Source organism: Syngnathoides biaculeatus, chromosome 2 (genome assembly GCF_019802595.1).
Source record: "Syngnathoides biaculeatus isolate LvHL_M chromosome 2, ASM1980259v1, whole genome shotgun sequence".
Taxonomy (NCBI): Eukaryota; Metazoa; Chordata; class Actinopteri; order Syngnathiformes; family Syngnathidae; genus Syngnathoides; species Syngnathoides biaculeatus.
Window position 1 is genome coordinate 38,290,739 of NC_084641.1, and position 26,798 is coordinate 38,317,536.

At 42.1% G+C, this 26,798-nt stretch overlaps 1 protein-coding gene across 7 annotated transcripts in view; it reads left to right on the forward strand.

Annotated features, from left to right (window-relative positions):
- The window catches only part of appa (amyloid beta (A4) precursor protein a), a 47,140-nt gene extending 21,160 nt beyond the window's left edge, over window positions 1-25,980 (forward strand). For 4 of the 7 annotated variants that reach the window (XM_061803335.1, XM_061803353.1, XM_061803344.1 and 1 more), the window contains exons 2-17: window positions 9,548-9,715; window positions 11,104-11,233; window positions 12,439-12,551; window positions 12,643-12,842; window positions 15,339-15,613; window positions 15,928-16,095; window positions 17,171-17,304; window positions 18,289-18,363; window positions 18,456-18,614; window positions 18,992-19,120; window positions 19,678-19,777; window positions 20,415-20,627; window positions 20,731-20,784; window positions 22,995-23,086; window positions 23,483-23,629; window positions 23,723-25,980. In XM_061803335.1, coding sequence (XP_061659319.1) covers window positions 9,548-9,715; window positions 11,104-11,233; window positions 12,439-12,551; window positions 12,643-12,842; window positions 15,339-15,613; window positions 15,928-16,095; window positions 17,171-17,304; window positions 18,289-18,363; window positions 18,456-18,614; window positions 18,992-19,120; window positions 19,678-19,777; window positions 20,415-20,627; window positions 20,731-20,784; window positions 22,995-23,086; window positions 23,483-23,629; window positions 23,723-23,824 — 2,259 coding nt within the window. In that variant the 3' untranslated portion in view covers window positions 23,825-25,980. Of the gene's footprint in view, window positions 1-9,547; window positions 9,716-11,103; window positions 11,234-12,438; window positions 12,552-12,642; window positions 12,843-15,338; window positions 15,614-15,927; window positions 16,096-17,170; window positions 17,305-18,288; window positions 18,364-18,455; window positions 18,615-18,991; window positions 19,121-19,677; window positions 19,778-20,414; window positions 20,628-20,730; window positions 20,785-21,259; window positions 21,904-22,994; window positions 23,087-23,482; window positions 23,630-23,722 lie in introns of those variants that run through there. The other 3 variants (XR_009792476.1, XR_009792473.1, XM_061803324.1) reach the window with 3 other exon arrangements.
- The last annotated feature ends 818 nt before the right edge of the window (window positions 25,981-26,798 follow it).

Sequence of the window (26,798 nt, forward strand, 5' to 3'; positions counted from 1 at the left end):
TCAGTCTTGGTGTCTCAGTGCACGTCGAAGGCTTTTAGGACTCGCTAGTCCGGTTTAGCTTAGCTCGCTAGCCGCCAAGAAAGAGACACGTTTGTGCAGTCAGGTCCTCGCAAAGTATCGCTCAACACAGATCAAGTGTGTCAATCATTCACACTTAGCTATGTTATGCAAGCGAAGAACTGCTAATTCATTTATATGAGACATGTATTGAAAAGCAAATTTAGGGTTTACCTTCGTGCAAACATATCTGTTCCGGTTGATGGATTCAGTTGATCATGCGGTCTTCCACAAAGTTTGATCCATCGAAGACATTTTTCGTACTCGGTCTTCGGTTTTGGAAAGGGTACGAATTGAACTCCACCAACTAGCCTATCAGGATACCTGTCAGTATTACAAAGTCCGTGACTACACCTCTTAACCATATCTATTGTTAAGGAACCCAAATACGTGATAAAACGCTAACAAAAGCTATACTGGACCTTGCGACTTTGTCTGAGGTAACGGCGGATGCCAACAAGGGGCGTAGTTTATGCAGATCTCTGGCCTCTGATTGATCAGCGACGTGGATGGCGCAATTTCTACGGAGTAGTCAATTGCACTCAAGGACAAGCCGTCCACAGCTGCTAACTTTGAGACTTCTTCGGTCATTGATTTTTTTCAGTAGATATTTATCAATATTACACGCACCCTTAACTCTTGCAACTTTTGAGTCTTTATCATCACACAACTTCAAGCCATGTACCTTCTCGACATGAGCAGCCATGGAGGACGTCAATCCCCCTGCACACTTGATAAGCTTCTTACATAAATTGCATTCACTTTCATCTTTCGATTCTTTACTTCTTGCAAAGTACTCCCATACTTTGGAGTGTTTCCTCGATGCCATGTTTGATGTTTCTTTGATTTAACTGAATGTTCTTTTGAGTCCAACTTTACTCTAACAGCGAAACTTGAAAAAACTGGAAATGATGTTGAAAAAATAGCGCAATTTGTAGTACAGGAACCGGAAGAAATGATTGGAAATTTTAACCGATTTCGAAAGTCCGATTACGGTTTTGGTTTTAAAAAAAACGAAAACCGGTTATAACCGGTTATTTGTAACCGGTTGCGATCCCTAGCGTGTACCCTTGCTAGTTGCTACAGGGTTATATTGTGATGCACCAATTCTCAAAAATCCTTCTATGTTTGAATGATTCCGAACCATATCTCCATCCTTACTTAAGGAAGCAGGGGAAGCTGTAAATAGACGCAAAATAACTAAAATATTTTTCCTACAAGTAAAAACTAATAGATTAGAAAGCAAATTGGAGATAAAAAATTAAATAAATACAGAAGAAAATACAATAAATCTGTCGGGGCTACTTAGCAAACCACTTTATTAGGCTAAATAAGAACTGAGTAGCATATTATCAAAAAAATAACAATGCTGCTTCTACAGCAACATGGACTAATTTTGAGCCCAATAATTAGCAATATTTCTTGCAAACTAACTAAAACATAAAGAAAAAACTAATTACAACCGTACAAGATTCAAATGGCAAATTTAGTCAATTGACACAAAATACATAAATTCTACAACTAGTATCTTATGTTCATCTCCCATTTATCTGATTAAAAATGACATTGAAACAATTATCAATAATCTAAACATCCCTCAATTAACTTCAGAAAGTAAAGTCTTTAGGCGCCCCATTGTCCCTCACGGAATTGGATAAGGCCTGAGGCAGTATGCCAAGATGTAGAGCTTTAGGCCATGATGGATGTTCCACAGAGTTTTATAAACATTTCTGATCTGGGACAGAGCTAAAAGAAAAAGGTCTAATAAGAAGTTAATAATAAATGGCAGTAAGCGGTATGATAAACAAGGCTTAAATACACAACATAATCATGGGACAACAATGTGCAAGAAGTGGTACACAGCCATGTTGTAAAATTATAACAATAAAAGTATTAAATATGAAATAATAAAAATATTAAAATGACATATAGAATTGGCTCATATTCATCTTTTAAGGTCAAACTTTAATGTTTCAGCAAAAATAAAGGAATTGACCACTAATTTTGAAATGGGTTGGAAACCGTTTTGTTTAGTGTCTGCTTTTGAGGCATCATGTATAATTTGAACTGCAGGAGAATTTGCAGGCCTTGCAGTTACGTGCCTGGAGTTTCTGCTGACTTTAACGGAACTATTTTCTCCAGGTCAAGCTCATATAACATCAGTCCAAATTCCCCCGGCTTATTCCCTGCAGATATTGCAACATATCTCATGCCGGATTAAGACTAAAGTCAGATATTCCTCCCAATTGGGCTGCTGTCCTAATCCTCAGTACCCAGAGTACCACACCCCCACACTTCCTTGTCCTGCTGGATGACAGCATTGAGAAGCAGCGCTGGAAGAGGATAAAAAAAAACCATATTCCTACAACAACAACCATTTATACTTTGTCATTTTCAAGTTGTTTTTTTGATTGGTTCTGATTTGAAGTGCACTCACTCAGTGTCACACCTCACTAGAATTTTTAATACAATTTTTGTGCACCTTTCCATATATTATTTGTTTGTTTATGCAGTGGGGATGTTTGAATCTCGGTTGGATGCAAGACATTCGCTTAGTCTTCTGAGTGCATCGTACATTTTTCCAGCGTTTAGCCGTCTGCTCACGATTGATGTCTAAGTACTCTTGGTTTTCTGTCATTACAGTTACTGTTGTCTCGCCACACATTCCCGACTCAGCTTTCATCCTGAAAAACTCATATATAAGTTTGCGAATGAAAGGTTTGGCCATCGCTTCTTTCTTCCACCTCCCGTAGAATCAGTAAAGTACAAACAGCAGTTGAGAAGCAGGAGGAAGACGATGGGCATGAATATTATATAGGGGCTTGAACAGGATGACACAAACAATTGTAATGTCAGTTAGCGGGTTGGCAAAGGGCTCTGTACCTGTGAGAGGCCAGAGGCAATGTGGATAAGGTAACCATGACAAATGAGTGATATGGATGAAAGGACATATCAAAGTTTCAGATGAAAATGACTTATAGTGATGAAAATAAGTATTTGAACACCCTGCTATATTTCAAGTTCTCCCACTTAGAAATCATGGAGGGGTCTGAAACTTTCATCATAGGTGCATGTTCACTGTGAGAGAGATAATCTCTTTTTTCTTTCGGCTTGTCCCGTTAGGGGTCGCCACAGCGTGTCATCTCAGACGAACGCTCATATTTGTTTGGAACAGATGCCCTTCCTGAGGAAAGACCTCTTGGGGAGTGGGGGCCCCAGCGAGAAACAAACTCACGACCCCTGGTTTACCAAACTAATGCTCTAACCACTGAGCTACGGGGCCCTGTGAGAGAGAGATAATCCAAAATGAAAAATCCTGAAATCACAATATATGATTTTTTTATGATTTGTGTGATACAGATGCAAATAAGTATTTGAACACCTGTATATCAGCTACAATTCTGACCCTCAAAGACCTGTTAGTCCGCCATTAAAAGTCCACATCCACTCCATGTATTATCCTGAATGAAATGCACCTGTGTGAGGTCGTTAGCTGCATGAAGACAGCTGTCCAACCCATACAATCAGTAAGACTCAAACTTGTAACATGGCCATGACCAAAGAGCTGTCTAAAGACACCAGAGACAAAATTCTACAACTCCTCATGGCTGGAAAGGGCTACGGAGAAATTGCCAAGCAGCTTGGTGAAAAAAGGTCCACTGTTGGAGCAATCATTAGAAAATGGAAGAAGCTAAACATGACGGTCAATGTCAATTGAAGTGGACCCCCATGCAAGATATCACCTTGTGGGGTCTCAATGATTCTTAGAAAGGTGAGGAATCAGCTCAGGACTACACGAAAGAACTTGGTCAATGACCTGAAAAGAGCTGGGACCTCTGTTTCCAAGGCATCATGGTTTGAAATCATGCATAGCACGGAAGGTTCCCCTGCTTAGACCTGCACATATCAAGGCCCATCTTAAGTTTGCCAATGACCATTTGGATGAAACAGAGGAGTCATGGGAGAAAGTTTTGTGGTCGGGTGAGGCCAAAATGGAAACCTTTGGTCACAATTCCACTAACCGTGTTTGGAGGAAGACGAATGATGAGTTCTATCCCAAGAACACCATCCTTACTGTGAAGTATGGGGGTGGTAGCATCATGCTTTGTGGGTGTTTTTCTGCACATGGCACAGGAAGACTGCAGGGTATTAAGGAGAGGATGCCATGGACCGTAGCCATGTATTGTGAGATTTTGGGGAACAACTTCTTTCCCTCAGTCAGAGCATTGAAGATGGGTCGTGCCTGGGTCTTTCAACATGACAATGACCCAAAGCACACAGCCAGGAAAACCAAGGAGTGGCTCCATTTTTCTTTTTAGATTATCTCTCTCACAGTGGACATGCACCTACGATGAAAATGTCCGACCCCTCCATGATTTCCAAGTGGGAGAACTTGCAATATGCCAGGGTGTCCAAACTGCACACCAAAAAAGATTTGGAGAAAATAAATGACTGCATTTGATCCTTTGGACACCTAACATTCAGACAGCAGCTCTCGAACCAGAAAAGCAGAAGTGTCAAATAACCCTGTGTTGTTCAGGTGGCTTTGTGTCAAAATTGTGGAGTCAGGTTGCCATGTTTTCCAGCAGAGGAGCACTTGACACCCTGTGAATAAGCAGTATTATCTACGTAGTTTAAGGGCACATTTTTTACCTAGAACTGGAACCTGTTCCATGCACCAGTAAAATGATTGCTTCCATCCATCCATTATCTGAACCTGTCATCCTCAAAAGAGTTGCTGGAGTGCTGGAGCCTATCCCAGCTGTCATCTGGCAGGAGACCTGGTACACCCTGAACTGGTTGTCAGCCAATTCCAGGGAACATATAAACAACTATTCACACTCACCTCACAAACCCATGCAGGTACAGGGAGAGCATACAAACATCATACAAGTGGGGGTGAAGGGGGGCAGGATTTCAACCCCGGTCCTCAGAACTTTGAGGCAGACACTCTAGCCAGTTGTCCTCCATGCTGCCATGATTGCTTCCATTAATTTCAAGTAAGCATAAAAAGTTGGAAAAAAAAAGCTTCACACACTTATTATACCATGCAGTCCATCCTCATTTGTTAAGGAGACTTTGTGCCTCAGACTGCTGTGTGTGAATCAGTCTACTGGGTGAAAAGAAGGCTCTCCATCTTGTAAAACATTTGTTCGCCTGCCAGGGGCTTGAAAACCATTAACAAGATTAGGGAGAGCACAATGGCACTGGTCCTTCACTTCTCTGTCCCACCCTTCAGTATTTGCTCTGATTTTGTTCAAACTGATTTGGAAGTACAATGCCAACAATGTTTTTTCTGAAATGTGCACACAAGCCTAAAAAGAAATTGCAAGTGATTCAATTCAAGCAGTCCTCTGTTCCAGCTCACGCACACCATTACATTGCTCTTGAAATGAGAGAGAAATTTCCCAGAACACGGTTCAACAGAGAGCTCACAGGAGAGGAACAACATGAAAAAGCCTGCAAGGGACAGAGGATGTAAGCTGGTATTAATGTTGTAATAGGTTGAGACTCTCCAGCCAGTTGTCATTGGAAATTGTCTTGCATGATTAAATCATTCCTATGTTTGAAAGTTGTCAAGTTGCCATTTTATTTGTATGTTTGCATTCCACAACAGAAGGCTTGAAGCACTTTACCCTTTGAACAGGTCAAGGACCATACCGGTCAGCCATTCTCTCGAGAGACGAGAGATGAGTCGCAGATAGATAGGAGTCAGAGATGAGAGATCGCAGCTCTCTCTCTCTCTCTATCTCTCTCTCTCTCTATCTCTCTCTCTCTATCTCTCTCTCTCTCTATCTCTCTCTCTCTCTCGCTCTCTCTCTCTCTCGTCTCTCTCCAGCTCCATCCATCCATTTTCTTAGCTGCTTATCCTCACTAGGGTCGCAGGGATTGCTGTAGCCTATCCCAGCTGTAAACGGGCAGGAAGCGGGGTACACCCTAAACTGGTTGCCAGCCAATTGCAGGGCACATCGAGACAAACAGCCCCACTCACAATCACACCTAGGGGCAATTTTGAGTGTCCAATTAATGTTGCATCTTTCTGGGATGTGGGAGGAAACCGGAGTGCCCAGAGAAAACCCACACAGGGACAGGGAGAAGATCCAAACTCCACACAGGCAGGGCCGGGATCGAACCCGGGTCTTCAGAACTGTGAGCCTAACGCTTTTCCAGCTGATCCACCATGCTGCCGTGTGTGTATAGATAGATAGATAGATAGATAGATAGATAGAAACAAAACACATCAAAAACAATAAGATAACCGTAATTAACCGTGTAACAAACAAAGCAAACGAGTCGATAAACAAAGCAACTGAGGCAAATAAAGTGGACGCGAGTCCTGACATGTCCTCCATTGATGCGCCGAACATTTGGAACGGATTCCGGCGACACAAACACTTTATAATATTTGTAGCATCAAGCTAGGACCTAGACAAGTGAAACAAATATATTATCCTCTATACATACTACAAAGTGCGAATACTCCTCAACAACGATGTAGCTTACCACAACGTATATCGGCGAATAGGGGAGGGGTGAAGACGGTCGCAGTACTTGGTACGGGAGGGTGTTTCCCCTCTAAGTGTACGTGGGTATGCATGGGCTTCATTGGAACATTCCACTCAGGGTTAATATGTCAGGCAACTATTTACAAATTTTGTGTGATTATAAAAATAGTAAAAAATGTACTTTTAACTTTGTTCCACATGTGACTATTTTCTCATATCGGGAGACTTAAACATTCATGTTAACAATAACATGGAAAAAACATCCATAGAACTTTCCGCCATACTAGACACCTTTCACCTCTTGCAACATTAAGAATCCAACTCACACTCAAGGTCACATCTTAGACCTGGTCATCTCTAAGGATGTCAAAATTCTATCGATTGACATGAAGGATATGGCTATTTCTGACCATTTTGGGGTTATTTTTTAATTAGAGATTCTTCCAAAAGTTCAGACAGCCTCGATGCCTTTTAAGAAAAGTTACATAAATGGAGACTGTAGCTGTGCCAAAGACTGTGAATGCGGACACAAGTTGATGAACTTTTGGACAATTTCAGCTCGTAAATCTCAAATGCCTTGAATGCTGTCGCACCTGTTAAAACGAAGAACATCCTGAGGTGACCCAGAACACCATGGACGAACATATTGATGGTCAAGTGTTCTAAATCAGGGGTCCCAAACTCAATTTACCTCAGGGCCGCTGGAGCTGGCGTCCGGCTGAGGTTGGGGCGCAGTGTTGGTGCACATCGTCTCGCTGCCAATTTAAATTGGAAATTTAAAAGAAAATTCAATCTTTTCTAGTATCTTATTTTTAAAAAAAAGTTAAACACATTAAGATAAACTAGGAGGCAGCACAGGGGTGCAACTAGTTAGACTGTTGGTCTCACAGTTCTGAGGTCCGGGATTCAAATCTCGGCCCCTTCTGTATGGAGTATGCATGTTCTCCCCGTGACTACATGGGTTTTCTCCGGGCATTCTGGTTTCCTCCCACATCCCCAAAAACATGCATTAATTAGAGACTCTAAATTGTTCTTACGTGTGATTGTGAGTGCGACTGTTGTCTGTCTATGTTCCCTGCGATTGGCTGACAACCAATTTAGAGTGTACCCCACTTCTTACCCAATGATACCTGGGATTGGCACCAGCGCCACCGTGACCCTGGTGAGGATAAGCGGCTCGGAAAATGAATGAATAAAAAACATAAACAAAGATGCTTGTGTCAACAAGTTGTGTACAAAACTACTATTAAAACGCAACATGGCAACGCTGCTGTAATTTTCACTCAGAAAAATATTTCTCTGCTTGCACGTGTCCAACAGCCATATACCCCACCATGATTGATTGGCTTTGCACACATCACTGTAAAAGTGTCATTCATGAAAAACTCGAGGGCCGCACTAACATTAAACTTTCATATTTAGGTCGGGATTACAAAATAGCAGGTTGCAAATGGCCCACAGGTCGCCAGTTTGAGACCACTGTACTGAATCAAACTGGAGGAAAGCAGAACGCAAGTGGAGAAAAATTAAACTAAAAATTGACCATGACCTCAACCGAAAGTGTCTTTGCAATTTTGACGAATTTAGTCAGGTCAAGCCAGCAAAACTTTTCTAAAATCATCTGTAAGAACCTCAAGAATACTTGCACTCTGTTTGCTGCAGTTGACAAGCTCACGACCACCCAAATCAAATAGCTCCAGAACTCAAAACAGCTGATAAATGCAATGAGTTTGCCTGTTATTTTAGTGAAAAATACACTCCATCAGGTTAGATATCAGCACAAATTAGCAAAATGATCCAATGATACTAAAACTGAAGTCACCCAGGGAAAGCTCTATTACCATGTCAGAATTTGATACAATTGACTTATTTTAATTTAAATGGTCGTTTGAACACATTTCGATCAGATTAGCCAACTCATCACAGTACAGAATCTGCTCTTATCAAAGTGTTAAATGAAGGTTGAATACTGACGCAAGAAAGGTGTCGATTTTTGTCTTGTTGGATCTCAGTGTGGATTTCGGCACAGTAGATCATAATAAACTGCTGAACAGGTCAAAAATTTGTGTAGGACTAAATGGAAAAGTCATTCAATGGTTCTGGTCCTACCTGGAGGAAAGGAGCTACTTTCTAACCATTGGAAGTCCTCAATCTCAACAAATGGCAATGACGTATGTGGTTCCTCAAGGGCCAGTTCTCCCCTAAGGTCAAATTTTTCAAAATGACACACTGCTGTATTTAGAATTGTCTCCGGATGACTATAGTTCTATTTAGGTGTTGGGCCACTGTTTAAAGCAGATAACTGGATGAGCCAAAATTTTCTTCAACTAAACCACAACAAAACTGAGACTGTTTTTGGCAATAAAGAAAAGAGAATTGGTGTTAGTAAATACCAGGACTCACTATCTTTAAAAACCAAAGACCAAGTCCGAATCCTTGGTGGTCTGATAGATTCCGACCTGACTTTTAAGTCATATCAAATCGATCACAAAAACTACCTTATACCATCTGAGAGTGAAGGCTTGTACGTGTCAAGCAGACCAGGAAAAGCTCATCCATGCTTTTATCTCAAGTAGACTTCACAACTCTAATGGTTTTCTGACTGGACTCTCCAAAAAGAGCATTAAACAGCTGCAGCTTATTCAGAATGCTGGAGCTCGGGTTCCGACCAGAACAAATAGGTCAGAGCATATAAGTCCAATATTTATGTCCTGACACTGGCTTCCAGTCAGCTTTAGAATAGATTTTAAAGGTCTGCTGCTGGTCCATAAATCACTAAAACTGATTTTCTACCTCTCTTTCTCACCTCATTACTTCCCCCTTTGTACTGTAGTGTTTCTGAGCATTTTCACTTCCTCCTCCAATCATTAGTTATTGTTTGTTTTATCTAAGAGTGATGCCTGCCCCTACATTATTCTAAAAAATGAGATTTAACTGCTTCCATTTGCTAAAAACATCTCTTTAAACCCCCTCTCACTCTACAGGTGCCCACAGATGGTTCAATGGGACTCTTGGCTGAGCCCCAGGTTGCCATGTTCTGCGGTAAACTCAACATGCATGTCAATGTGCAGAGTGGCAAATGGGAACCAGACCCTTCAGGCACCAAGAGCTGTGTTGGTACCAAGGAGGGCATCCTGCAATATTGCCAGGAAGTAAGAGGCTCTAAATCTGTGTTTCCTATTTGTGTGGGTAATATTGAAGGAAATGTGGAGGTGGGTGGGTAAAGGGTCGTTGCTAGATGAGCAGAGAAGTAATTTCCTTACAGGGCATTTTCATCATCTTCCCCTTTGATCCATTCAATACTTGATCTACGTTTAGCCTGTTGTTACTGTTATAACATGGTTATTTTTGTTGGAGTTGGCAAAAAAAGAAAAAAGATGATAAGTTTCCATTTACCTAGCTAATATAAGACACATTTTGCTTCAAATTGTACTTGTCTGTGTGTGTGTGTGTGTGTGTGTGTGTGTATGTGTGTGTGTGTGTGTGTGTGTGTGTGTGTGTGTGTGTGTGTGTGTGTGTGTGGTGTGTGTGTGTGTGTGTGTGTGTGTGTGTGTGTGTGCATACAGTTTATCACACCATATATACGCGCGCGTGTGTATGTACAGTTTTTACTGCCTTTCCTTTTGTTTAGGGCAGACATGTACTAAAGTGTCTTTTTGTGTTCGTCCATTTTGCCCAGCAAACAATCTGCTTAAATTTATGTAACTTCACTCCACTGGTTTAGTATTAAAACTGACAACCAAACAAACCCTTGTTAACCAGTACAAAAGATCATATTATCATATCACTATAGGGTTGTTGTTGGACTTTCATGGAACAGAACTTTTTTTTTTTTTTAACTTTTAGCCCATCTGTCACGACCCATCGGAACGGGAATAGGACCCAAATGCAGGATTCGGACGATGCAAGGTAGTTCGGGGAGAAACGTTTATAATTTCGTGGTCGGAGATCGGGCAGGCAGTCAGGTGCAGCAGCGGTAGTTGGGACGTCGGGCGGAGAGAGCAGGTGAGTGGGCAGGCACGAGTCGGTACACAGGAGAATGATCAAAGCAGACAGAAGTGCCAAAGGAGTCAGGCTTACGGGGTTGGTCGGAGAACAGGCGAAGGTCGGTACACACGGGTTGTCGATCAGGGATACGGGAGTACTCGAACGGGACATGAAGCTCAACGAACTGGCGCCGACCAGTCGTCATCCCATGAGGCGCAGGTGTGCGCCTCCCAATCAGCACAACCGTGCGGGCACCCACACAGCCGGGGCTGGAGCGGCAGGATCATGACACCAACAGGTTAATTTTCAGGAAAAACGAAGGATCGTGTCAAACCGCCATATGATGGAGACATGTCACAGAGTGAAAAAAGGGTGTTTAGAGAGATGACACTCGCATCTACAGTAGATAAACACTAAGTGTTCTATCAAGGCACCACACTAATACCTACAGCATTTCAAAAGTTCCATCATGATAAGGTTGCTTTCATAAGTCAACAGTGTGATAAACTGTGTCTGGAATAGAGCAGATTAATAAAACTCCTCACATGTGCAGGTTTATCCAGAGCTCCAGATTACCAATGTAGTGGAGGCCAACCAGCCCGTTAGCATCCAGAACTGGTGCAAGAAGGGTCGCAAGGAGTGTCGCAGTCACATGCACATCGTAGTGCCCTACCGCTGCTTGGGTGAGTTGAATTTAGTTTTTTACACTGACTCCCATAGATTTTTTTTCAATTTTTTCATTTGAAACTAGGGTTGGCAGACGGAAAGCAATTTGGATTGTGTATAAATCTCCTCGATTGTGTTTTACCAATAAGTTAAAAGCATTTTTCTGTGAAAAATGGAAAATGTTATGTTACTAGGCAACTGAAACTCATGATTCATTCATGGTTAAAGTACTTGGTTCAGTCACTTTTGGTAAGTGAACTTGTTTGAAATTGACCTTACATGTTTATGGTTGTTGGAGTAAGCTCAAGTACCTGGGAAAAACATGCAGATATGTGGAGAACATGCAAACCTTCATGGCCCTAAAAATTTAAGCGTGGGCAAACCTAGAATTGAACTTGAGACCTTGCTGTGGGGTAGCGGTGCTAAACACTCCTTCACCATGGTGAAAAACCTTATTTGAGGTGCCAATGAAGCAGTTTGTTAAACATAAGACAAAGTTTGTTTCGCTCCAAAAGGGCACAACACAATACACAGGTACAGTGATACCTCTGCTTATGAAAGTGTCGAGTAATTAAAAATTCAGGTTACAAAAGGCCTCCTTGGAAAAATATTGTTTCTAGTTACGAAGGAAATTCAGGATACGAAAGGAAAAAATAGGCGCTGGATTCCCCAAATTCCACCAAATGTAAACATTCTGTATCTTGGTTTGTGTGGCACAATAGAGCTGCTCTCCCATTGGCTATTGCCGTAGCATCTTCCTGGCATCTCAATAGGTAGGAGGGACATCAGTCTTTACCCATGATGCTTTTTGATTCCCTCAGACACTCGACTATCACCAACTCACCCAAGCGCTGTTACAAGCTAACTGGAAAAGTCCAACTTTTTCATTTGATTTTTGGACGTTTATTCATCTTTCTTCACCATGGGCCCCAAGAAACTTTGGTGGAATTAAGTTGTGTGCATGCATGCGTTCGCACATGTTCTCTCGGCTGTCAAAAGTTTGCCTCATCCTTTGTCCACCACGATGCCTTTGAACATTTTTTTGGGGTGAAGGTCTTGGAACAGATTACGTTATTTGCATGTTAAATGCCCTTCTGACTTTGCAAAACGACTTTGGGAATGGATTCATTTTGTAAGTAGAGGTACCACTGTACAGTGGAAAACCTTTTTAATGAGACTGAGCACAAAACATGGATAAATAGGGCTATTATTTTTTCTGCAGTGGGAGAATTTGTTAGCGACGCCTTACTGGTTCCTGATAAGTGCAAGTTCTTGCATCAGGAGCGCATGGACCAGTGTGAGAGTCACCTACACTGGCATACGGTGGCCAAGGAAGTAAGGACAGAGACACATACTATCCCCACTGAATCGGAGAGTAAAAATAGACCTTTGCTCTCTCACTTTTTAATTCTTAACAATTCTATAGTCCTGTACAGACCGGACCATGAATCTCCACGACTACGGGATGCTTCTTCCATGCGGTATTGACCGTTTCCGAGGGGTGGAGTTTGTGTGCTGCCCGACAGAGGCTGAGCGTGATGCTGACAGTGCTGAGCAGGATGGTGATGATTCTGATGTTTGGTGGGGTGGAGCGGAAGCTGACTATTCTGAGAACAGGTACATGAGGTATTAACAAAACGTTATGATTCTTGTATGAAAACCGAGCTGGGTAACTGAAAGATAATAATAGTGTGATTGATGCCCTGTAACTGTTTCAGGAAATGTTTAATACACACAGGTGATATAAGTGCACGTCCTAACCTGGTACCTTTACTCATGACTGGACTAACCCTAATAAAAGGAGGAAATGATAGTGATCCAGAAATACATTTAATTCCACAAAAAAATCTATACATCCATGCGTCCATTTTCTGTACTGATTATCCTCACTAGGGTCGCGTGCTGAAGCCTTACCTAGCTATCTTCAGGCAAGAGGAGGTGTACACCCTGAAGTACTCGCCAGCCAATGACAAGGAACATAGAAACAAACACCCACTCACACTCACATTCACATCTATGGGCAATTTAGAGTCTTCAATTAACCTACCACGGGTATTTTTAGGATGTGGGAGGAAACCAGAGTATCCGGAGAAAATCCACGCAGGCACGGGCGGAACATGCTAACTCTGCACAGGCGAATCCCGGACTTCAAAACTGTGAGGGAGATGTGCCAACCAGTCGGTCATTCTGCCACAAGGAAATTTGTTTAGTAAATAAACTCTGATGGAAATCTCCATCCTACCGCATTAAAGCTATAATCTGGAAATTCTCTCACCTCTTAGGCTGGAATTCAGCATCTCAGAAACTATTACTTCTAAATAATGTCAGTTGGCCCATTATATGTGTGTAAAATATTCTAAGATTTTATTATGTTTTGAAGGACAACTAGTGTGAGGGGCGTGGGGCGTAAATATGAATTATTTGGAATAGGCAGTTGGAAATTCACTAAACAGCTCCGTTTTATGTATTCATTGCTAAGATGTTCCTCAACTTGGTTTATTTTGCATCAGGCACTTTGTTTGCCAGCTAAGATGTTGGGAAGTGTTAATAAGTACTTGCTAATGTGCCCTGGCACAGTGTTTGGGAACCACTGCCTTAGTACACCAGTACACCAGTTCACTGAACAAATCACTTAGTTCACTAAAATCCCTCCGCCAGCTCCACGGTGCTGCCTGCCGCTGGCTGCTCATCGGTCATTTGCTGAAGATTCAGAAGTCACAGAACGCTTCAACAGTTCCTTTTCCGCAAGTACACATGTCGCTCGTTCCACGGCGATGGGGGGGGCAGCTGAGCAAAATGGAAAAAAAAAAATTTCATCAATTGATTCGGTTCAGTTTGTTCACGAAACAGATTCCTTCTCTCAGTAAATCGTTTGCGAAAGAAACAACGTCGAAGCTTGTCTGTATTTGTAATGAAGATACCAGATCGAAATATCTCTGCCAGTACAATGCAGACAGAGTGAGTTATTCCCTGTTATTTCTGCGTCTGTGCATCCTTTGTTCAGTGCGTATATTTTACATCAGCCTCGCTTGTTGGGAAGCTAAGCCTCATCAGAAAGTGTTTTTGTTTGTTTGTTGCCATTATTATTGTTTTCATTTGTACCGTAATTATTGTAGTTATTTTCTACTCAAGAAATGCAAAATTTTGTTCAATGACCTTTTCCCAAAATAAAAAAGGCTGCCCTCTGGCCGTTGCCGAGTCAGACAGGTTAATTCAATGTCGTCATTCTTGGTACAGCAGAAAGAAGACCAGCACAGGAAATTGATTGGGTATTCAGTCAATGTAAATAAATCAAACAATGAAAAATACAATTAGCTGTTAGCAAAGTTGATCAGCTGACCCAATAGCATTATGCCATCCCCTCTAGTTCTGTCTTGGTTGAATTTATTCATCCAGCCATCCATTTTCTTTGCCGCTTATCCTTACAAGGGTCGCGGGGAGTGCTGGAGCCTATCGCCAGGAGGCGGGGTACACCCTGAACTGGTTGCCAGCCAATCGCAGGGCACATTGAGACAAGCAGCCGCACTCACAATCACACCCAGAGGCAATTTAGAGTGTCCAATTAATGTTGCATGTTTTTGGAATGTGGAATGAAGCCCACGCAGGCACGGGGAGAACTTGCAAACTCCACACAGGCGGGTCCGGGGGTAAACCCAGGACCTCAGAATTGTGAGGCCAATGCTTTACCAACTAAGCCACCATGCCGCATGAATTTATTCTTTTTTTTTTTTTAAATACGTACTTCTGGTTTGAAGTGAGAAATCTCGGTAATTTGGGGCTCTTGATTAATTTTTGTTATTCTTTTTCCAACGTGGAATACTCAGAGTAGTGAGTTTTCAAAACGAGAATTGGTGGTTATAGACTGTACATACATATTTAGATATAAAAATATATTCAACCAAATCTTTTGGTGTGGGCATGAATGTTCTAGAACATCTTTTAACTTGATGTTAAAGCCCTAATCCAAGCCCTATTAACTTCTCATTGGAAGTGATTCTGATTTGTTTTTGTCCTCATCGTCAAGGTTCTCTGTTTCCTGTTTCATTATCTTTCATGTTCGTTCTTTTTCCTTCCTCATTTTCCATTCCCCTCCATCTCTCCTCATTGCACTTCTTCTCCTAGTATGGTGCAGGAGCCAGAGCCAGCAGAGCAGCAAGAAGAAACCAAGCAATCTGTGGTAGAGGAGGAGGCGGTAGAGGAAGATGATGAGGAAGAGGACATGCTGGACAACGATCAAGATGGGTATGGGTATGGGGAGGAGGAGGAAGAGGATAAAGAGGAGGAGGAAGACATTGACACACTTGATGACAATGATGACGAGCCAGCCACCAATGTTGCCATGACAACAACAACCACCACCACCACCACCACTGAATCAGTCGAGGAGGTCGTCAGGGGTGAGTTTGCTTTTATCTAGCTCATTTTCTTTCAGGAACGTGTGTTGTAGTCTTGTCTCATCTGGAAAGTTGTGAAGGGTATTGATGTTGGACTCAGATGAGCACCACAAATATTATTTTCTTGAATGTAGAATATTCTTCTCAATGTGTTTTTAATTCAGTTCCACCTACTTGGGTTATTATTTTTCTTTTCAAAAACTGGTTCAGAATTCAAGTGATAATGTCACTGATGAGCTGATGCAATTGGTGTGCATGATGACAGAATTGTTTGTGTGTGTGTGTGTGTGTGTGTGTATATGTGTGTACTCTCCAAGATGTGTGCTGGGCCAGTGCAGAGACTGGTCCGTGCCGGGCCATGCTGCCCCGCTGGTACTTTGACCGCCGGGACGGCCGGTGTGTTCAGTTTATCTATGGCGGCTGTGGAGGCAACAGGAATAACTTTGAGTCCGAGGAATACTGCGTGTCTGTCTGCAGAAGCGTCAGTAAGTTTTGCCAGCAGCAGATGACCCTCTTATCCAGAGTGCCACTTGTGTGACTAACCTCCTGCAAGATGCTAGCTGCTCCTTCTCAACATTCCCTGCCCCCTCCTTTGCTAATATTTAACCTTTCTTACCTTATGTATTTTTAATAGATTGTCCTTCATTCGACCTCATCTGACATTCATCTTCATGCTGCTGGAACTTATTTGAAGGTGCTTTGTCAGATCATTTGGTTGCAAGGACGTCAAAGTGTTACTCAAAGTTTGTTTTATCCAACTACCAGGAAGCTTTGTTATATGAGGACCTAATTTCAGTGCCTGCATGCTGTGTCTTGTCACAGTGACTCCTCTACTCATATCTTAGTTAGAGTGATTTAGTGAGTGTTGTGAGTGTAGTTCAAATGAAGAGTTTACTGCAATAGTCTATTCGTGCTAATATTCACATGGGTGTGCCAAGACTCTAAACATGTCTTGAATTGTTGTAGCTTGCCATGAATATGCTGGTGAAATCTTTTTTTTTTAATGGACGCGATGTTTTTGTAGCCGTTTTGGCACTTGACACCCATGAAAGTGAAAGGGCTCCTTTAGTTTTCTGGTGTGGAAATGGACTCTCAGGTGACAACCAATTTTAATTGATGTCTAACCTTCATGCCTAGTAAACACACACAAACACACACAGCAATAGCCACTTTTTGATTGGTCTTTCTAAAGATAATGAACTCTGCTGATTAATTCTGGTTTCATGCCATGTGTCTTGGCCAAAAGTTAACATTCAAGGCTGCTGACTGAGTTTGACCTCCGTGTTATCAAATGAGAGATACTCCACCCTGTCATTTAAAACTCTACGGGGAAAGGATATTAAGGTCATTATACAAAGGATGACAAGAGGCACCCATGAGGTGTTTGCTTTGTTTGTCTCCTTTTCTACTGTTTGTGTTTTCATTTCCCATCATGTTTTCTTCCTCTCTTGACCTATTTCGAGCTCTCTTTGTCCTCAAGCAGCCTAATTGGACAATACAGGGAGATTTTCTTGTAATCCCATCCTCATGTCATCTTGTCTTTCCTCTTTGTTGACACAGTCCCGACAGCCATACCCGGTTTTCCTGATGCTGTGGACCACTACCTGGAGACACCTGCTGATGAGAACGAGCACACTCATTTCCAGAAGGCTAAAGACAGTCTGGAGGCCAAGCACCGGGAAAGGATGTCCCAGGTATGAATGGAGAAGGATGCAAAAATATATGCATAAAATAAGATTAGGGCTTTTTTATACATTATTATTCAGTAGATACTTCCAGTAGAACAGTCAATAAAGTACATGAATAAATGATATTGTTGTGTAAAAACAAGAGAAAGATTGAAGCTGTGAGAATGTTCAATGTTATTGTTTTTGAATAGGAAAATGAGGGCAGCAAAGTTTGGGGGAAAAAAAGATAACTGCATCTGTTAATCCTCCCCTGGGTCGGATGCCTGAACCGATTCTATTTTAATTGCATTCCTTAATGAAGTGATTTGCAGCACAGTGTTCACAGCAACAGCTTCAAAGCTGTAGACGGGGAGACTTTGTGCAGAACTTGGAATGGCATTTCCTTGCGCTGGAGCTTGTTTCAGTCTGCTTTAGGTTGACTGGCTTCAGACCCTTATCATCAGGTTTTTCACAGTTGACTTCCCCTTTACAGACACTGCTATTTGTTGGATACAGTCCTGAGCTCATCCAGAGTTGAATCAGAGAGGATGCAAGAGAAGCGCAATATTACTTTTGAATCCATGCTTGCAGCCAGGAGTGGAACATTTGTATAATTTTCTGACTCCTTAGAGACACTCATGCCTACAAGTGCTGTTAGTACTGTATTACTTCATTTTATTATTCTTCCACTTGTCTCTCCAGACGTAAATTTGCAGCATAATTCATCATTACTTTTCCCTGTCCAAACACGTATTGCTTCAAATTGATGAGCTCACAGGTAGAAAAGCAGTAGTGCAGCAACAATGTTATCACTACAGCCGTGCTCCTAGGGCATATTTGCATGCAAATTTTGGATAGCAGTGATGGATATATTTGCTGAAATGCGTTATTTAATGTTAAACCCATTGTTTTCTCTCAGCTCATTAGTTGCATCTTTCAGCAGTTTTACAATTTCTCAGTTAATTGCATTATGTAGTCAATCGAGCGTATGTCTCGCGGTTTTGTTTTGAGGTGATGCGAGAGTGGGAAGAGGCTGAGAGGGAAGCAAAGAATCTTCCACACGCAGACAAGAAAGCAGTCATTCAGGTAACATGCGTTTTCTCATTTGAACATTTCAAATGATGGCTAAGGAGATTCTTGTACTAACATTACTCGAAATATTTCGACTGTGCATTAAGCATTTCCAAGAGAAGGTAGAAGCATTGGAGCAGGAAGCAGCCAGTGAACGCCAGCAGCTGGTAGAGACTCACATGGCCCGAGTGGAAGCTCTACACAATGACCGACGCCGCCTGGCACTGGAGAGCTACCTGACCGCCCTGCAGATAGACCCCCCCAGGGTAAACAATAGTAAATCCACTATTTGAAGTGTCACATTTCAGTGTTTTGTTCCCATAGCCCCTCTCACTTTTTTTCTTCTGTCTGAGGTTTTCTATGTCTTGTATATTTACAAGTGACATATTTTGAGTGCCTGAATATTCTTGTTACGATTTTAAGTATATTGTGTGTATTGTCCTCTCTCACTGATCTCCCTCAAAATGTCCCTATCTCCTGTGTCACTGAGACTGTGACAAGGCAAAAGTGCTAATGCAAAAGTTTGTGACTAATTCAGAAGCCTCAATTTCACAGTTCACAAATCGTCATTTCAGCCATCACGTCTTCCGTTATGATGTCCTGACTCTGCACCTCAATATCTGTCTTCTTGTGCCTGTTGCAGCCTCGTCACGTCTTCGGTCTGTTGAAGAAGTACGTACGTGCCGAGCAAAAGGACAGGCAGCACACCCTTAAACACTTTGAACATGTCCGTATGGTGGACTCAAAGAAGGCAGCCCAAATCAGGCCTCAGGTATCACACACAACAACAGAAAAAGTTGATATTCTCAAGCCATTTATTTACAGTGGACCTGCAATGCAGTGATTCCTAACCAGGTTGCTGTGATAGATCATCACCGATGCCACTGGAACTTATCCATTCGTCAATGCATTTGTCCAAATATTAGTCATTACAAATAAATATGTGTTCGTTTAACGATGCCTGTGAAGTATAGTGAAAGGCAGAACTTTTAAATGCTCTTCATTAAATGGCACATAGCACAAGAAACCTGTGTATCCACTTGTCGCCATTCAAACACAGTAAAGTCACAGCTTCTTGCCTTTATGTCAGCTTTGTATTCCATTAAACAGATCTAGATTTTACTCTGACTTACTTAAATGTTGTCATAAATTGAGAAATTACTGTTTTTAACATTTACATTTGGGATTGTGAGCTACTGAAAGATTTTTCTCACAATGCACTTTGTGTGCGTGCATGTGTGTGTGTGTGTGTGTGTGTGTGTGTGTGTGTGTGTGTGTGTGGGTGGGTGTGGGTGTGTGTGTGCGTGTGTGTCTATGTGTATGATATAGGTGCTGACCCACTTGCGTGTCATTGAAGAGCGCATGAACCAGTCACTCGGACTTCTCTACAAGGTCCCTGGTGTGGCAGACAACATTCAGGACCAAGTTGGTAAGTTTAATTTCATTCTGTCCTCGACTGTGTCATTCCCTCAGTGTTTCTTCCGAAATGTGACATTTAAATGTTTTTACAAAGTTCCTTGAGTTGTGTTGTTTCCTCACAAATTTCCAACCTCATGAGACAGATGTGACATGAGATGCTGATTGTGTTACTCCTAACAACAGTGGCATTGAAAGCTCTAAATTATTTTTTTACAGATAAGGACATTGGAGCTATTTGACCCAATTCTTTAGGACATTCAAATTAAACTGTTTGTTAGGAAGATAAATCTGCCATGCTGTCCCTCCGTTTTTCTTTTTTTCCTGTTTATTGGAGTTGCATGCGTCACACAACCATCTGTGTCTCTGAGACGGACAGTCTGTACTGCACTGTGGCTGATGCACACAAACATTAGCGAGAGGATAAAGCAATAATCAATGCTGAGCTAAAAAATATTAATGCATTCTGAGAACCTTGTATGGGTGTTATTATGTTGGATGCATTTCTTTAAAAGTTTCAGCAGTTTTACCAGCACAGGAGCGATCATGTGGATGCTAATTATTTTGTGAAAATTATCCAATAAGATAATACTAAAAAAAAGAAGATTGACACCCTTGGCCAATTTCTTTGTGATTTCTCCCCTCATCAGAGCTTCTGCAGAGGGAGCAAGCTGAGATGGCGCAACAGCTGGCCAACCTGCAGACAGACGTGAGGGTGAGCTACGGTAATGATGCCCTGATGCCTGACCAGGAGCTGGGAGATGGCCAAACTGAGCTCCTGACTCAGGAAGATACCCTGGGCTTGGGAGGAATCGGCTTTATCCACCCCGAGAGCTTCAACCAGCCCAACACTGACAACCAAGGTGATTACACCAGCATTTGGTCATTGCTGATATTCAAGGCAATGAGTAAAGGCTCTATCAAAATCTGTCCTTTAAAAACAAAATGTTGTCTTCCTTCCTCCAGTTGAGCCCGTCGACTCCCGCCCCAGTCTTGATAGAGGTGTCCCCACACGGCCAGGTGGGTCTCTCTGCATGACAGACTTCTCCCACTGTTGTTTTGGGAGTATTCCTTGTGGGCAGTAGTAGTGGACTCACACTTATTTGTGATAACCTGTCTCTTCATGAAACTTGCTCAACACTGAAGACCATAATGGCGCTGACAAATGGCACGTGGCTGACGACTGATGTCTTACCCTTGTTCTGTTGGTCCTCGAAGCTCGTTTGACCGGTGCACGGTGACTCACGGTCCAACTTGCAATCAGTGAACCGCCTGTCAATTTTGATAGCAAGGGCTATATGAGCGTGTCCAAGTCGGTGGGAAGATCTAAAGGGAGCAAGTGATCCTTTATAGCTGGAGATGGTCCTTGAAAAAAACGCATCAAATATCGCCCCGTTGTTCCACTGACTCTCAGCCTGTCGGATACGGAATTATATGACAATCTGACACCCTGAGCTTACCTTGCTGCAATGTGATTTAGTGATTTAATTCGCAGCCTTACGCTCGAGCATGGAATACTGGAAAATATGCTCCATCTTCTTCACAAACAGTGAAGTCCAAGAGTGACGAGTTGCAGCTCCATTCTGCAGTAGCCCACTCCTCCACACGGCCAGTCAGGTGAGAGATGATGAGCCCTATCTTCGCCCACTCAGTGAGGAATGGTGCTGCCTGCAGCTCAAAATTGAGTTCACACTCTCCAATGAACAGTTTAATAATCTCCCAAGAGTTTCTCCAGACGAGAAAGCTGTAGCCAAGCAGCAGCGGCAGTGGTAGTCTGCGGCAGGGCGGCTGGCTCGCGAGGGGATGGTGGTGGCATAGTGGTGTCGGGCGTTGTGCCGGCAACCTCCTTCTTCTGCATCATACCGATGAGCATATCGAACTGTGTGGTCAACTGTCTCATCACAATGTCTTGTTAATTGCAATAGTCCTTTAAGATGAAGAATAGACAGCAGCAAGTTGTTCCTCCTACTGCGCGATTTGTCATCCCTGCACTTGAAGGGCTTTTCGCACTGGATCTGAGTCTGCTGGGTCCATGTTCTGGCTAGTTCATTCTCTCGAGGTCAGAAGATGGGCGATGACCTAAATGCACAACTCGAGAACAAGATGCAGTTCAACAAGATGGTTTAATGGCAGGCAAAGGTCAGTACACAGCCACACAGTCCAGAAGGCAAGAGTTTCCAAATCGTGAGGCAAAAGGCAAAGTCAAAAATACAAGGCAAGATCAGATTACTATGACTGAAAAACGCGGAACAAGAAATGACAACGTGGCACAACAAACTAGTAATGAACATCGTTAGACATGACAAAAAGGACAAATCCAAATCAACAAAACAATAGTTTGACCAGAAGAAGGTTGAGGTTTTGGAATGGCCCATCCCAAGTCCAGACCTCAATATGATGGAACGTGTGGGGTGATCTGAAGATGGCTTTGCTCAGATGACATCCTTGCAATGTAACAGATTAGTAGCGTAATTGAAAAGAGTGGGCAGATATTGCCACCTACTCTCAAAGACTGTGCTGTCATTAAAGTTTAATGTGCTGCATCAAAGTATTTGAGAGTGTGCGTCACAACCCATCGGAACTGAGGTAGGACCCAAATGCAGGACTTGGGAGATGCAAGGTAGTTCGGGGAAAAATGTTTATTATTAGAAGGTCGGGGATCGGGCAGGCAGTCAGGTGCAACAGCAGTAGTTGGGACGTTGGGCGTAGAGAGCAGGTCAGCGGGCAGGCAGGAGTCGGTAGACGGGAGATCGATCAAAGCAGGCAAGAGCATCAAAGGAGTCAGGCTTACGGGGTTGGTCGGAGAAGAGGCGAAGGTCGGTACACACGGGTTGTCGATCAGGGATACGAGAGTGCTGGAATGGGACATGAACCTCAACAATCTGGCGGAGAACCAGGGGATAATCAGCCCGCATGAGGCGCAGGTGTGTGCCTCCCAATTAGCGCAGCTGCACGGGCACCTGCACAGCCTAGGCTGGAGCGGCAGGATCATGAAACAACAAGGATATTTTTATTATTATTATTTTTGTTTTTTCATTTGTGTTGTATAGGTTCTAGGTTACATTTATGAAAAATAAAAACATTTTTGTAATTTGTCTTGGTTTTGTTGTTTTACAACGCAAAAACCTGCCATTTGAACAGGGATGCGGAGTTTTTGTAGCCACTGTAGGTATGCAAAGCGCATGAATATCACCATCCATAATAAGGTGGTACTTTCCTTCCCTTGCCAGTGACTGGGATGAAGATGGAGTCAATTCCTGAACTCCGAATCGAGAAGGGAGACAGACAGAGTACTGAATATGAAGTTCACCACCAGAAACTGGTAAGCAAATGTACTCGTGAGACACTCACAGTACATTAATGTAATGTTATTTAAGAACCAAGGAAAAGATCCATTCACTGACAAGCTTGCCCTCCTTTGTGTTAAAAGTGAACAGGACAGTTTTGAAAAATAAAATAAAATGATTTTTTTTTTTTAAATCCCAGTCTTTTTAAAATCTAATTTAACATCCGAATGAGAGAATATTTGAAAAAACAATAACTTTCACCAGCTTGTTCATTATATTTCTTGTTTTGAAATGTAGTCAAGTGAATGTAGGTGGAAAAGGATTTGAAAAGCATTGAATTCTGTTTTTATTTACATTTTACACAACATTCCATCTTAATTTGGGTAGAAATGGGGTTTGCACACTGGACTTATCAATTTTGTCTCCCACAGGTCTTTTTTGCTGAGGATGTAGGCTCCAACAAGGGTGCCATCATTGGGCTGATGGTCGGTGGCGTTGTCATAGCGACAGTGATCGTCATCACTTTGGTGATGCTTAGGAAGAAGCAGTACACCTCAATCCACCATGGAGTCATCGAGGTCAGAAGCAGCTTACGCATGTGGTGGGCTTTCTGTGATGATCCCTGTTTTGTGCACGTGTGTAACCACAGTCTTTCTCTGACTCCACTCCAGGTGGATGCCGCAGTTACCCCTGAGGAGCGCCACCTGTCGAAAATGCAGCAGAATGGCTATGAGAACCCAACGTACAAGTTCTTTGAACAGATGCAGAACTGAGGGGGATGTTGTATCTGTGTACAGACACACACACACACAAACTCGCATCTCATTCCACACCTTAAGCACCTTCCTTCCCCCACCATCTTCCCAGAGTAGAGTGATGTCTGCAGTATGGCATGAACCAACCAGTGATGACGTATATGGAGCGTTTGTGTAGACATGTATTTTTTTCCCCACTACTGCCTGGCGAGTGGACAATGTGGCTGAGCAGGTTTGCACCACATTTGTTTACCTTACTGGCATAACATGCCTTTTAATTGGAGAGCATTTTAGTGTTGCCCGATTCGGGCCTGCTGATGTATGGAAGTGGCCATACATAGTGAAAGCCATCTCACAATTAATGGAAGAAGTCTAGTCTCTACATACTGATCCAGGGTCACTACGCCAAGTTTTCTTAGCTTTTAGCGAATTTAGGTATGAACAGGCAAATCTGGCCTCTGATCAGCACTGTTTCCTGGCTCCATGGGCTTCACATATCCCATATTTAATGAGCGGGAAAAACATGACCTTTTTTAGTTTTTAATAAATTGCAGCTTTAAGTAAATTAGCTTATTTCAGAAATGAGGCCCAGTCTCTATTTTTTTTTGCCCCTTCCTGTACAAATGCTGCGCTCTACCCTCCACGCCGCAGAATAAATATCCTAACTACCACCCCTGCCTTCCCCCACCCTCTCTCCATTCTCTTTTCTCTGTGCATTCTTATGACAGCTGGGCTGTGTTAAGTCACACACAGCTCTTAAGGCTAAATACCGTATACGGAGATGATAACGAATATGTCGATGACGATGCTAGTAATTATGTATTCTGAATGAGCTTTTTTTATTTTAGTTTTCTCTATGGGGTGTTTTGTTTTTCACAAAAGAAAGAAAACCCTAAAAAATGTTTCGTCATTTTTTTCAAACTTGTGTGTGATGTACTGAAGTAATGCTGAAGTTGTAGTCGTTCCTATGTAGTGCATGACAAAAATGACGCCAGGATTTTGAAGAAAAAAATAGTATCTTAACACTCAAAGTCTCTCACATAGATTATGCTAGCAAGATTGTACATATCGTATCCGCTCGTGATTGCGTGACTTCAAACGATGAAAAAATATATGTCTAGATAAACAAGTTCTGCTTTGATATCCAATACATCCTTAGAGATCTGTTTTCTAATTTTGGGAAAAGTAAGAGCTTTTCTTTGTTCTTTTCATAATTTGTTAAACATTCCAAGATTTCCTGAATTAAGTGGAGGAGCTGGCTTCATGGGTATATTATTTTTCATTTAATTCAATATTGTATAGTGAAAAAGTCCTTGTTGGTAGGCAATCACTCTTTTTTAATATTTGTTTTGGAGTTTGACACTTTTTGGATTTTTTTCCCCCTCAGAGATATCTCGCAGGGTGATGGGTTGCAGGAATCTAGCAAACGCTGGGTTAGAATTACATGTGTGTATTTGCCATTTTTGATCTGCTGTTTTAGCCTATCTTATAGCAGGCTTTTATCCAGTTTTGGTATAGCAATGATTTTCCTGTCAGTTGATGGAACAGGTGGAGTGCTGATAGGAGGTAGGACACACGAGTGAGGTAGAGAAGCAATGACTTGCAGTTCTGACTAAATAGCCAGGCTGCCAGGCAGTCTGTATTTATAATGGGTTTTGTACCATTTGCCAACCCCTTCCCCACCACAATTCCCTCCCCTCTCTCCTTCGTCTTTGTTTCTCTTCAGGTATGCTGCTTGCCTCCCTGACATCCAAGCACAATCGAGTTCTCTGCTGTCTGTATATTGCTGATTAGGTTGGGAGCTGGAAGGCAAAGGGCAAACATTATTTTGATTTTGATCATGACCAAAAGTCACAAAAGCAGAAAGCTCTTTCCAACGGCTTATTGCATCCCAATATCACAGTGAAAGTGTGACCTCTCACATTGTTAAACATTTGAAATTCTTATGTATGGTCATTGAATTGTTCTTTGGCAATAGATTTGCTGGCATGCTTTCACACAAGTGCTCACAAGTAGCATGACAGAAAGTAGAAAAAATGGATGCAGGATTTGTATTTTTTTTTTCAGATGATTGCAACTTTTTTTTCCACTGAAATGTTCTGCAGGCCATTTACATTGACTAGAGAAATGCTTTCTACACTGTATTCCATAATAAAGTTTTGATTGTACGTATAGATTGTGTGTGGGTTTTTTTTTTAATATAAACATGTCAGAAATAGTTATACGTATATGAAATTGCACATGATATACTGTGTAGCTAATATTGGGGAGTAACTAATTACATGGAATGAGGTCACATTTCATTGATAAATGTATGTAATTGTATTCCATTACATGACTGGGAGAAAATGTGTAGTTAAGAGTTGGTCGATAAAATTTTGATGATTACAACTTTTGTTTTTTGTTTTTCAGTGTTTTTTTCATTTCCTGCAAAAGCCAATTAATTTTTTGATTGGCTCTCTGGTCATGTGCCTTTCTACATTAGTTTCAAATGTTTCATATTTTTGCAAATATTACCTCCGAGCATAACCTAAGATTTTGAAAAGGTTACACTCATAATAAAACTTTTGTCCACATAAAGGAACATAGAATTTTGATTAGTTCATCTTTACGGACTGAATGGGGCCACACAGTGACGCAGCTATAAAGCCTTGTCCTCACAGTTCTGAGGACCTGGGTTCAATCCTGCCCCTCTCTGTGTGGAGTTTGCATGCTCTCCCCATGCCTGCATGGGTTTTCTCCGGGCACTCCGGTTTCTTCCCACATGCCAAAAACATACAATAATTGGAGACTGTAAATTGCCCCTTGGTGTGATTGTGAGTGCAAAGAAGCCAGCCCCTACTAGAGATGAGGAAGGACGAATAAGTTTGGAGAGTCATGGATATAGTCCTTCATTGCCTTTTTCTCAGGTCATGAAAGGTTGAAGAGAGGGTACCCAAGCAGGAGATTAATTGCACAGTCATATGGGCGCTGGTGTTGAGAAATAGTCAAG